Consider the following 12807-nt stretch of genomic DNA (forward strand, 5'->3'; position numbering starts at 1 on the left):
TTTTTCTCTACAGGTTCCTGAAAGGGGACCTGTGTGTGCAACCATCATTCTCCAGAAAACAAACACCAGAAATAAACGCACCTGACTTTCACCCATGCTGTCTTCCTCATTATAGGTAATAGAGAGCATACTCAGAGCTCACACCTGCAACTCTCTCAGCATAGTGGTGCTGCTCTGAAGAGAATGACATTCTACTCATTCACAGTTTATTGTTCACGTCAGAATGTCTGAGCCATTTAAGAACTAGTAGTGATTTTGCCTGTCAGTGCAAGATTTTTAACACTTTGGGCTGGTTGTAGCTTCTCAGGCTAGTTAAAAAAACTCATATATTCCACACCTGTGCTTTATGAGAATTGCCCTACATATTTTTGTATAAATATGTTTTGAAATTTGTCTCTCCAGTCCAATTTATAACCCAGTAGTTGCTGTCATGGTCAGCTAGGTCAGCAAAGCAAGATACACTACATTTCAACTGTTTTATAATCCTTATTAAAACACCATAGAACTGTTTAGCTTTAAATGTCCCTAGTAAGTTACAATTTATTTTTGCTTTCGGTTGATATATTCTTTTCACTTCAATACCTGACTTTATTTCCAATTATTTTACTGGTTTACAAAAATAATATCCTACGGGTTATGCAACCCGTCAAATGTGACCTCCATTTTCGCTTACAGAACATGTCAATTTTACGTCTTCTTTTTTTATATTCTGTTTGTCAAAAGATCGGTTGGATAATTATAACACAATAGCATAAGACAATATAGCACAATAAAATATAACAATAATCTCATTGCATGTGGAGCATTTCAGAGATGCATGGATATATATATATATATATGGGGATGTAGGGGTTCTCCAGCTTCATTCCCGCCATCAATGTCAGTGTTTCTAAAGCTTGGTTACATCGATACCTTTGCTGCTGCTTCTTCTGCACTCTCTGTGTCCTTGCAACTCATTTCATTTAGTCTGCCTGTCCCTATTGCTCTCTCCTCATAAATCTGCCAAGCCGTCGACTAAACGGCCATATACGGCTGCCCACTCCCCATATCAGACCTTCATATCGATGTAATTTTTGTCTCGCTGGGTGTTTGCCATCAGCACTGTATGAAATACTTAAACACAGTGAAGTTCATGTGCTGGGCTGTGTGGCATGAATCTTAGTAATTATACTATAACTTTATGGAGACCCAGGTAGTTTGTCTGTCAGAATCATTTTGCCAGGGGCTACCACCTTATCCTCTGCGTCCCTTAGGTTTTCTGAGCATTCTCTAGGCTGTCCACAGCAACACAAAGTCAGACAAGTCATTATTTTTAATGCTTTTGCGGGCATGATTGGTGTGCAGTGTCATATTACTTAGTAATTCAGCTGACACTTTTGTTCAGATGAACTTGCACTTTGTATAGCTGTGTGTCTTCAGTGGTGCATTGTTAAGGTTATGTAGCTGGCTCACGGTGTAAAAGAGTATATTAAATTCATCCAGGTTCACCGCTGCATTCCTTTCCCTAATGCCACACTATTACTGTTCTGCGAATATTACTGAAGTTTGCGAATCGCTACCAAAAGCAAGGTAATGAAATGTGTCTGGAAAGGTTATTTGGGATGTATGCTTTGTGCTTTGTTCTCTGCGTATGCTCTAGGCTGGTGTTCATCGTTCAGGTTTTGCACCCGCTGGAGGTGGTACCTATGGGCCTGGTTATGACCACCAGCAGCAACTGCTCTTGACAAATTGCAGGCCATCTGTTGGCTTGTGCGATACTGGAAAATAGAAGACACCTGGCTGCTCCCTTCCCGCGCCTCCCCCCATCCCGCGCCTCCTCCTGTCTTCCTCACAGCTGGAAGACAGTTAATGTTCTCTTTCTAATTATAAAGCCGTTCTGCGCCGTCACTGGTTCTGTCAGTGGTGTGGATTGCCATGTCTCCTGGCGTACTGGACCATAGGTCACACAGAAAGACAGCGCTGTCCTTCTGAATATCACCGTTACTTTATCCTGATGTTTGATGCTGTTTATGTAAATTTATTGCTTATTGGCCAATTGATGATTTATGTTCTCAGTCTCATTCCCACAAAATATCAGCTGACTGCTGGAACATTAAACCAAATATTTTGCTTGTTGTGGCTCCAAAGCTGGTGTAACATGTAATGTGCTGGAGTATTTATATCCATAACCATTAAAAGAAGTTCACAGTTGTTATTAATTCCAATAATTTCTCTCCGAACACCATTTGTATTGGATGACAGCTACCAAAAGGGGGGGGGACAAGTATTAATTTCTCTCTTTTTGAAATATGTATGGGAACAACAGTAAAGACGCACACAAAGCAGACTTCAGCTCACTTCACAGTTTATTTCGTTAAAACGTTTGTAACGTGAATGCCAGGCAAGCGAAATACCTATTCTGGTGTCTATACACACTGACAGATAATTGTGGCACAAACCGTAGCATTCATGCTTATCTTTTAGAGTCACTTAAGCTGCGCCTTAAAATAAATGCTTATTGCCACCTTGTGCAATTACGGCAATAAATCCTGACACCATGAACGTAAAGTGTTTTGAGAGCTGCTTGTCCTTTTTCCACAATAATAATAACAGTACTTTTTGTTATCACAGATATTACTGTTATCAGTATTACTTCCCAATGAGAACGTGAATAAAATTCAACTCAACGACAAGAAGTTTCCAGGGACACCATAAAACACCCATTTAAATTCATGATCTATCCAAATATACAGCACACTACATCATGATTTCTAACAACTATTATTTTTTGTAGAATACATCCCAGTAATAATTATACTATGTGCTTTTGAAGCAGACAGAGGAGACACTCAATATTAAAACCTCAGGACCAGTGGAAATGAATCAAACTAGCTGAGACAAAATTGTTGTCCCAATTTCTACTCTATACTCAACAGTTTTAAGGGTATATATACTGAATATGGTAAATAACACATGTCCTTTGCAAAAGGTATAATATTTCCCTTCTTTTCCTAGTTGCCCCTGAGAGAGTAATTCCACAGCTCAATGTTAAATTATAGTTGATATGCTGTTTCGGATACTTGCACGCTAACAAACCATATTCATAATTTTATCTACCAATTTTTAAAAGGATGTTCTGGTATCTGGATATCATTGCATACTTTACAGAGGCTAGCAAGAATATTTTCTAAAAATGTCTGGTGCTTTACAAATCAATTGTAGGGATACATTTATCTGTGCAATCTATTATTGATTTCTTATTGGAAATGAAACTTTAATGACCCACCAAATAGGATATGTAAAGTTGTTTAATATAATTTAACAAGATATTTAATATTAAAAGTGTTTTTTTTTTCGTCTGAGAATTAGATTTATTCGTTAAAAACAAAAAAATCCACAATGTAATTAACCACGGCAGTTATCTACAAATCCGTTTTCCCATATCGCCAAAAATATCCAAAATAGTGAGTATATAATATAATTGGCTACTAATTCGCTGTTACAAATGATACATCTTTATAAGGCCAATTCAGTTCTCCCATTGGCTGAGTTTACAGGTGTGAACAGCGTAACAGTTTCTGCACTTCGATTAGCCGCTTGTTAGACGCACGACCTAAAGCATGGAGTCGTTTCGTTCGGCAAGCTTGAGGGCCTCCTGCATGCTGGCGGCGGACAGCTTGCGGTTTATGTTTCTGTACCTGCAGCGGAGCAGATTGCGGTAGGTGGTCCTCAGGTCGCGGTTGAAGAAGGCATAGATGAAGGGATTTATCAGCGAGTTGGCGTAGCCCAACCACAGCAACGTACGTTCCACCCACAAGGGGACGCAACTGCACCGCACCCCGCAGATAAACGGACGGGCGGTGGACAGCACGAAGAAGGGAAGCCAGCAGATGCTAAACGCCCCCACTACGATGCCCAAAGTTGTGGCAGCCTTCTGCTCCCTCTTGAAGACCGAGATGTTCCTCCGGTCGGCGCGCAGGAGCTGCGAGAAGCTTGCGCATTCCTCCGCCTCCTTGTGCAGCTTCAGGGCGGCCGAGACGCAGTCCACACTGTCCTCTTCCTCCGGCCGAGGGAATCCGGCGATGTTGTGTTTGGCTGCGCTCACCTTGGCCGCCCTATATATTCTGTGGTACATGATCAGCATCACCGACATGGGGATGTAGAAAGCCACGGCGGTGGAATAGATGGTGTAGCCAACGTCCTGGCTGATCAGACACACTTTGTTATCATTTACATTCTGCGCCCAGCCGAATAAAGGTGGTAGAGTGATCGAGGCAGACAAGAGCCAGACAGACAGTATTATTTTGGCCATACACCTGCCGCTCTGTCTCATTGGGTATGTTAAGGGCTTTGTTATGCCAAGGTACCTGTAATATGAAGGAGAGACACAGAGAGAGAGAGAAAACATCTGGATGTCAGTTGTCCTTCTTATATAAACTCCTTGACTTGGAAAAATGGCGAAATACGTACATTTTGGGACAAAACTATATAAATAATTATCAGCGCAATTAATATTGCACGTTGCAGTTAGCATCCAAAATGCACTTGGATGTTAGTCCCCTGCCGGACGTATCCTGCCTTGTGCCCTGGGATCCCCGCGATAGGCTCCAGGCTCACCGCTACCGTACACCGAATACGCGGTTATGGTACATAAATGAATGCTGGTGTGGGTGGATAGATTTAGAGGAGCACGTAAAGGTGCACTTACCTGTCTATACTTATTACACAGAGCGTCAGGATGGAGGCAGTGCAGCACATGACATCCATGGCAATGAAAACGTTGCAGAAGAACTTGCCAAAAATCCACTGTCCGCCAATAAGGTCGGTAATGCTGACAAAGGGCATCACGGCCAGCGCCACCGAGAGGTCCGCCACGGCTAAAGAGACTATCAGATAATTAGATGGCTGCCGCAGCTTTTTGACAAAACACACCGAAATAACCACCAGCAAATTCCCACAGATGGTGAGAACGGTAAGCATGGTGAGTATTACCCCAATGAGCACTTTCTCCATGTTGCCGTGGCTCAGGATCTGCTCCCCGCACCTCGTGTCATTCTCCACCATGCTGGAAGTTGGCAAAGTCGCGGGTGTTGTCTGCGCAGCCGGCAGGCGCGCGTTCACCGTCCCCGAGATCATGCCGTCATTGCGAAGTTCCTTAACTCTCTCTTCTGCCATGTACGACCTCGTGTTAACGACGAGAAAACTGCCATTGAAATCGACGAACATGGTTTTACGCCGCTATCCATGAAGAGTAGCCTTTTGCCCGCAAGACCCAGAAATGCCAAGTTAGAATCCACATTAAGCTTGGAATTCTTTGCATGAGGACATAAGATAGTTTCTCAGTTACGTATTTTAAAAAGCAATGCTCCTGATCAGTGGAAAGAGTAATGCAGCAGACGAGGCTGAAGAGGAGCGATGCGCTGCGAATCACTTGCGCGCTGCTGCCTCCCCAAACAGCACCTGAGGCGAAGTGATCAGACAAGTAAAGGGAGCGTCTCACACAATCTATGACGTCATGATCAGATTCAGCATAAGATCAAGTTCACAAGAAATTCAAACTGAGCGCCATGGCTTAAACCCACATTTAATGTTTTGGGGGGGGAGGGTCAACACAAACACTGTGTCAAGTTTAATAACAATTCATATATTTTATAGCACTCTTTACATTGTATAATTTTTTACATTAATAATGTTTCATAACAACTATAGTAACTTGAGCCTGAACGTTACAAACGGACTCATATAATGCTGAATACGACCCATCATTATTTTTTAGCTGTTACGTCTGTCGGTGGCTTGATAAACACTTTTTTATAAGGCACAGCTTAACTGCTTAGTCAGTTTGACAAATGGACAATTGGTGGCACTGACGCATTGTTGTGCGACTATAATCGAATGATGCTCTATTGCCATCTTGCGGTTACTTTATAAATGAAGAGTAAGAAAATGTGTTGTCCTTAGCTATTGTCATATTTTAGGAACCTATTTAGTATGGACGATTACTAATCAAATTAATATCTGCAGCTTCAGCAACGTTACTTGCAGCGAAAAGCTCGTTCTGAAATCCTCAGTGAAACACCGCCGCGACGTGTCTTTCATCATTTCATATATGTATAAAAAATTTGGTAATTGCGTGATACAACTGGGTCATGCCACTTCTTCGAAGCAATATTTAGCAATGCAAGATGTGTTCACATTAAATCAGGTTCATTCTGTGAGGTCAGACATGCTATTTTTTAAAGTAGCTACATTTCTTTCGTCTTACGCCACGTCTTTTTGTTGCAACAGTCCACTGTTAGCCTATGTGGGTATTAGTATCAGTACTGATGCCGAACAAACGCTTTGAATTGTAGCGATGAATATAGAATTCCGTGTCAGTACTTCAAGAAGGATTTATTTACTTGAAATAAGTTTTTGTGAGAAGCCATATGGGTTTATATCATTTGATTACTAAGAACAAACCATAAAATCCAAGCATAAAGTCTACACATTCACAGTCCACAAATGAGCGCATAATCATCACGCAGGCACCTGACCAGTGAAAAACGCCTATATTGCTTGTCGTAATACCTTTACCACAAAGGATTAAAGTGTTTTGGGCAGTGAGATATTGACCGTATGTCAGCAGACTATACTTCACATTTATGTCTGATGGCCCGCTGAACTAGATGCGTTTTCGTATATGTGAACTCTAAGAATAATGATCTATCAAGAATCGTGATTAATTAACAATGGTAATGCCATTTTGTAATCGTTTAATTATTTTAATTTCTCACATGTTCTGTCGGTTTAGTGACATTTTGTGCCAGAGCCCCTTAAACAGCAGTGCTCTCTCTCTCTCTCTCTCTCTCTCTCTCTCTCTCTCTCTCTCTCTCACACACACACACACACACACACACACACACACACACACACACACACACACACACACACAATATGAGCGTTTGTAGCAGATGTTAAAGCCGCGTTGACAGAGATATGGGCTCGATCGTATTTAAGAGAGACCACTGTTTAATGGGCTCATTTGTGGCCAAATGTAGTTTTTTGTATTGAAATGTATATATGTATACATTTTAGTAAAACTGTACATTTGATTTGACAGAATCTGTCCGATTTTGGTCCGCCAGAGCTGCGTCCGATTTTGGTCTGCCAGGTAACGTTTTATTCACAATGTATGGCGGGCGTTCGATTTTCCTTCGCCACGTAACGTTTCATGCAGAACATTAGGCAGAGGCTTTGGGGATGTTGTGAATGTTACAGACAGGTCATATTTTATAAGTACAGTGGTACCTCAGTTCTCGAACTCATTATAACGTTCTCGAACTCAATTTCTTAAAAATCGAACCAACCAGTTCGAAAAAATAATTACCTAGCGTTCAATCTGAATCTCAGAAGTGGAACCGTGAACACCGACCTAAGATAACTTGTACGCGCGGTGAAATCAGTCTCGCGGCACGTCTCTCAGCAGAAACAAAGGGATACGCTTCAGTCTCAGCCTCGCATTAGCTGTGATAGCATCCTGCATGTTTACACTAGCTGAATACATATATTTAGACAGCAAAAATACATTTAGACAATGATAGACAGTAACAATAACAATAGTAATTATTATATAATAAAATACATTTTAAAATAAAGATTTCTTATTCATAATTTTAATATTAATAATAAACCATTAATACGTTTAATTAAAATAATATTGTTGTGCCGAGCGGGGACAGAACGGAGACAAAGGCGCAGACGTCAAGGTATCGTGGAATACCGGGTTTAATTACAGGTAAGGCAGGCAAAACGCAGACGGACAATACAATGACTGGACTGGGGAAACAAACTGAAATGCGGACGAAATACAGAGGGCTAATGAAAACAACTAGAAACAGCTGATCACATGGGGATTCCACACGGGGTTGAGGGGGCGTGGCACACGGAAGGAGTGGACGATTGGGGCAGGACACATTGTTTGGATACATTTTCTTACTTTACAAATTACTGTTTTGATAAATGTGCTTAGATGTGTTTAGTACAGCATATGCTCTTCTTGTTTTATCCAGTTCATTTTGTGTTTAAATGCTAAAAAAAAAAAAACATATTTAGGTGTAATTTTTTGGGTGTAATTGGTTTTCCATTATTTCTTATGGGGAAAATTTGATCACAACTCGAACTTTTTAGGATTCCATCCGGAGTTCTGAACGGATTCAATTCGAGTTCTGGGGTACCACTGTACGTTCTTCAGGCCTCTAATTTTGATCCTATCGCAAAATACTGCTTAAACGTCTTCAACTTATTTTAAAGAGGTTTTGAGTGATGATACATGGGAACAAGCATTTAAATAATTTCACACGGCACACCTGACACAGATAGCAGCACTTTAGCTCATAATGAAATGTAACCTAATGGAAAATGTATAACAAACGATCAGGGGCGTAGCACCAAATTCTGGGCCCTATGCACAAGCAGTGGCCATGCCCCCCCCCCCCCCCAACACTATAGACCTGCATGAAAAGTGAAACACTTTTTCATTTGGCTGAAGAGAACAGCTTTTTATTAAGGAGTATATTACAATAAAGAAAAATGCCATTTCAGCGTTCCACATTAACAAAATGCTTAATTTACTCTGAAAGATAAAAAAAAAACCTCACTTGTCAATTTCCGTTAATAAAGGACAAAAAAACTTTCACAAAGTGCTAAACACTGAAATTTATAGCCCAGTTAGTGCCCACTGACGGGTCTTCTTGGTGGCAAAATCCTTGATGAGGTCCTTAAAGTCCATTTCATGTGTGATATTTTCATACCATCGTTACTGTTGAGAGCACTTCTAGATGGCTTTTTAAGCTCGTGAGAAAACAGAAGGCATGGGATGCAAAACAGAGCCTCTGCACTTTCACTATATATTAGCCAATCTCTTTTGATTTTCTCACGGCCATTGGCTGACTTTGCAAATTGAAGGTAGTTAGGAAATGGTTTCCCTTCCTTGTCTTTTGCTATGATTTTATTAGTTTTTTCTTTGCTTGCCAATCTGCGTACTATTGTGTCTCTCTCTTCATTAGTCAACTTCTCTGGCCATAGTACTGGATCCTCAGGCAATGGCTCCTTTGCGCTGCCCTGACTACTTTCTGACCTCTCTTCATCCCTTTCACTTTCTTCCGAACCTTCTCTGCTTTCACTTCCTTCACTTCCATCATCCTCTATCACATCTCTATCTAGCTGGACAGACCCCTCTACAAGCGTATGAAGCAAAGATATATCATTCCAATGTAGCCTAATGGATGTAATTGAACTTGCTTAACATTTAAATATTTTGTATAACACGTAATAAAAACTAAGTGCCATTTTTCTTATGGATGTGTCTATTAGTTAGTCTAACCAAACAGCTAGACTACAGTAAAAGGCAGAGCATGACTTAGTGTTGCTAAACACATTACAGTATAAACAGCTAAAATGATGTGCTTTCATTTTAAACTACAGTATAGGCTTACCTTGTCTTAAGTCCACAGTATCAGATGATGAGGGGTCTGTTGCTGCATCACCCTCTGTGACAGTTTCTGAAACTGAGTGCCATGCATTTCACAAGTTACAGGTAGCTTTGCTACTAATATGACAGCCTATCCTCATGAACCTATATGACATTGAGCCTACAAAGTTAGACTATTATTGTCACGCCCCGCTCCGTTCGATCCTCCTGTGTGCCACGCCCACCTCGTTACCTCGTGTTTCTTACCTGATTGTTCTCGCCTGTGCCTTGTTAGTCTGCCCTGTCTTTTGTATATAGTCCTGGTCAGAGTCAGTCTTCCCCAGATGAGTCATTGTATTGTCAAGTCTTGTTCCTGTCTGCCTCTGTCGACCTCCATTAAACCCCGTTTCCCCGTATGCCTGAGTGGACTCGCCTGTTTGCTCACCCTCGAAACGTGACAATTATAGTCCAATAACAAATATTAATTTAGTTTTCGAATTAGTATACTATTGAAATGGTGTAGGCTGTGCAAACAAGGCATCATGTAATTTCTAATTTTGTGTTATGCTGTTGTGTTATTAGCACTGATAATCGCAGTGGTATTTAAAATGCCCCTATTATGTCATTTTAAAGGTTGCTAATATTGTTTTATGAGAACGTGGGCGGACATTATGCAAATATGTTACTCCGTGTGTGACGTGGCCGTAACAGAAAAAGATTCGAATTGCTGACGACTCGTTTAGGCGAATGTGACGACTCTTTTCTGTTTGATAGACAAAAACTTCATTTATCGTTTACTGTCGGCAACTTAGGTAATTTATGTTCACATACAGCTACATGACAAGGCATAGTGATATGGCATGAAAAGGCATAATAGGGGCACTTTAAGTAACCACAGCAGGAGTTCATTTGTAGACTATTTGCTCTAGCATTTTGGGCTCACCTTTCTTGGGAAAGAAGTTGGTAAGCAGTTGCTTTCCCTCATTTCTTTTTTTCTCCCTTTCTTGCCTCTCTTTTCTCTTCTGAAAACCAGATTTACCTTTCTTTGACATCATTTTCCATACACTGCCGTCTGCCGCTTCAGCAGAATGAACGCTACTTCAAATGTGCCTAGTCAAAAAGCCCGGTGAAGGTGGACTAAACCATTTTGTGCAAGGAGAGGGTGCCTGTCCTCAGACACTATAGCCTATGTACTTGGACACCATTTAATACATCAATCAACTGATGCATTTACCCATTTAATATTAACATTTACATTAGTTAACAACATTTATTGTGATCTTAAAATTATATTTAAAGGAAAATAAAATTTCACTCCTCAGGGGCCCTCCCCCCACTTGGGGCCCTGGTAATTTAGTCCCACTTTTCACCCAACTACGACGCCCCTGCAAACGATTACTTGCTGCGTGTCCTTCTACAGCTTGTCTGCGAACTATGGACGCAATCAGAGCGTATAAGAACAGCGCGCGCTTACAATTGAAAATAATTATCATACTTCACCTGGCAACACTATTTTCTGATTAGCTGATAGGTTGCTAGGTCAAGACAGTTGTAAGTTAAGCAGAGCTATTGGTCTGCGCCTCGTCTCGCGAGCTTTATCGCTTCTCGGCGTGTGAATTATCAGGTGTGGTGTGTGAAATTGGGTGCGTTTGACTTGGGCTGTCTGCAGCTGATGTGACATGGAGCGAGATCTGCCTGCTGTTGCAGGGGTGGAATATAAACTGACTGCAGCCAAGTCGGACAACTTCTTGTGGTAGTGTGCGAGACCCGACTGCAATGGCCGCACTGCCAGAAGGGTGCAGATAAAGCTATACAAATATCACCGCATGCACGTACATTACTTATTTTACAATAACCAACTACTGATCCAAACTGTTAGCAGTGAAAAAAAATAACTATTGTGTATAGTGGCTCTGTGTAAAAAGAGATGTCAGGAAAACGATCAAATACATTTATTTCAAGGATTCAAAGACTAAAATCGGACGTCCGTCTAACGTTGTAAATGAAACGTTCCTGGGAGGACCAAAATCGGACGTCCACCTAACTTTGTGAATGAAATGTTACCTGGCAGACCAAAATCGGACATCCAAAAACGTCACGTTGACGTCGCTTGTTAGCTGGGTGATCGTGTCAGTGTGATTGCAGTTATTCTCACACATGTTTTTTCTACTGAAGCCGACTTCAGTCTCGACAGGTCCTCTTTTTATTCAGTGTACATGTTACTTCTTTGAAATTCCATTTAGGCTTATTGTAAAGTGGAGGTTGACTTTTCTGGCTCCTTCCACGAATTGCACTCAATTGAGGCTTGACAGTTTGAAATTTATGGACAGAACACTGACATCATGAAATTGCTTTTCTTCAAACTTATGTCATTGCATATACATGCGTTAAACAACAGGAAAAGTTCATAAACAATTGATCAGTAAAGTCTGATGGAGCGTGGCTGTCTACGAGAGACTGCAAAATATTAATCTATAATACAGTAGTATATATGATAATATGAAACATAATGGCTCATATTTAGGACTAAACTGGCAGTAGTAGATTTGTTAATTTGACAGAATTTAGCGGAACTTTCTTTTCAGCTCATGTGAGCACGGTAAATATTTTACAATGGTGAAAAGAAAGTCAGCACAAAAAGAGAAACGAAACACATTTTACTCTGGCATGTTTTTAGTTTTTTTTTCTTTAAGTTACAAATGCAAGGTGTCAACACCAAGATTTTAAACTTGACAACGATGTCAACTGCTAAGAAAAAGAGATGACCAGAATGGGGAAAAACATGAGGAGGATTTGTAAGAAAAAAAAACTCGACGTATTTGTGTTCTAGATGAATCTTTGTTAATACCGGTGGGATTTTCAAATAGTTTAATCACAAGGTGTCTTGTGCTGGTAGCTCGTCATGAGGTATACGGTCCATCTCTGGGATGTAGGCTACAGCGGGGGGATTATTGAGGATCGTTTCACTCCTAAGTGCCAGGAGTTGCCGATCTACAATGCATTTCTAAATTGTACCCACCTCTCTCTCTCCCTGGCAAAGCAACATATTATGAAATCCCCGTTGCGCAGACTTTGAGAAATGAGGAATTTAGAACTCTGTTAAAACTTACGTAATTTACTTCTCATATTATCAAAAATAATTCATTGTTAATTATTATGGAGTATCAATAGGAGCTATACCCATATTCTCTGTATTGCCTGTAATAGGTTCCAGTTCCGACCCCCGCGACCCTAATGGATGGATGGATATTGGAACTATTCTTTGTCTTTAAGGATTGCCCATTGTCTGTTGAAGGTTAAATTGTTCAAATAAGACACCCGCCTTGTTTTATAACTTCCGAGGAGGCATATACAGTTTTCACTATGTTTTCAGGTAT

At 40.8% G+C, this 12807-nt stretch overlaps 1 protein-coding gene across 1 annotated transcript; it reads right to left on the reverse strand.

Moving 5' to 3' along the window:
• Positions 1–2343: 2343 nt before the first annotated feature.
• On the reverse strand, positions 2344–5431 carry LOC111853740 (5-hydroxytryptamine receptor 7). Its single transcript, XM_023830997.1, has 2 exons — positions 4688–5431; positions 2344–4346 (listed from the first exon to the last, which is right to left on the reverse strand). The coding sequence occupies exons 1-2, from the start codon at positions 5203–5205 to the stop codon at positions 3593–3595; spliced, it is 1272 nt and encodes a 423-aa protein (XP_023686765.1). The 5' UTR covers positions 5206–5431; the 3' UTR covers positions 2344–3592.
• Positions 5432–12807: the final 7376 nt, after the last annotated feature.

Source organism: Paramormyrops kingsleyae, chromosome 20 (assembly GCF_048594095.1).
Source record: "Paramormyrops kingsleyae isolate MSU_618 chromosome 20, PKINGS_0.4, whole genome shotgun sequence".
Lineage (NCBI taxonomy): Eukaryota > Metazoa > Chordata > Actinopteri > Osteoglossiformes > Mormyridae > Paramormyrops > Paramormyrops kingsleyae.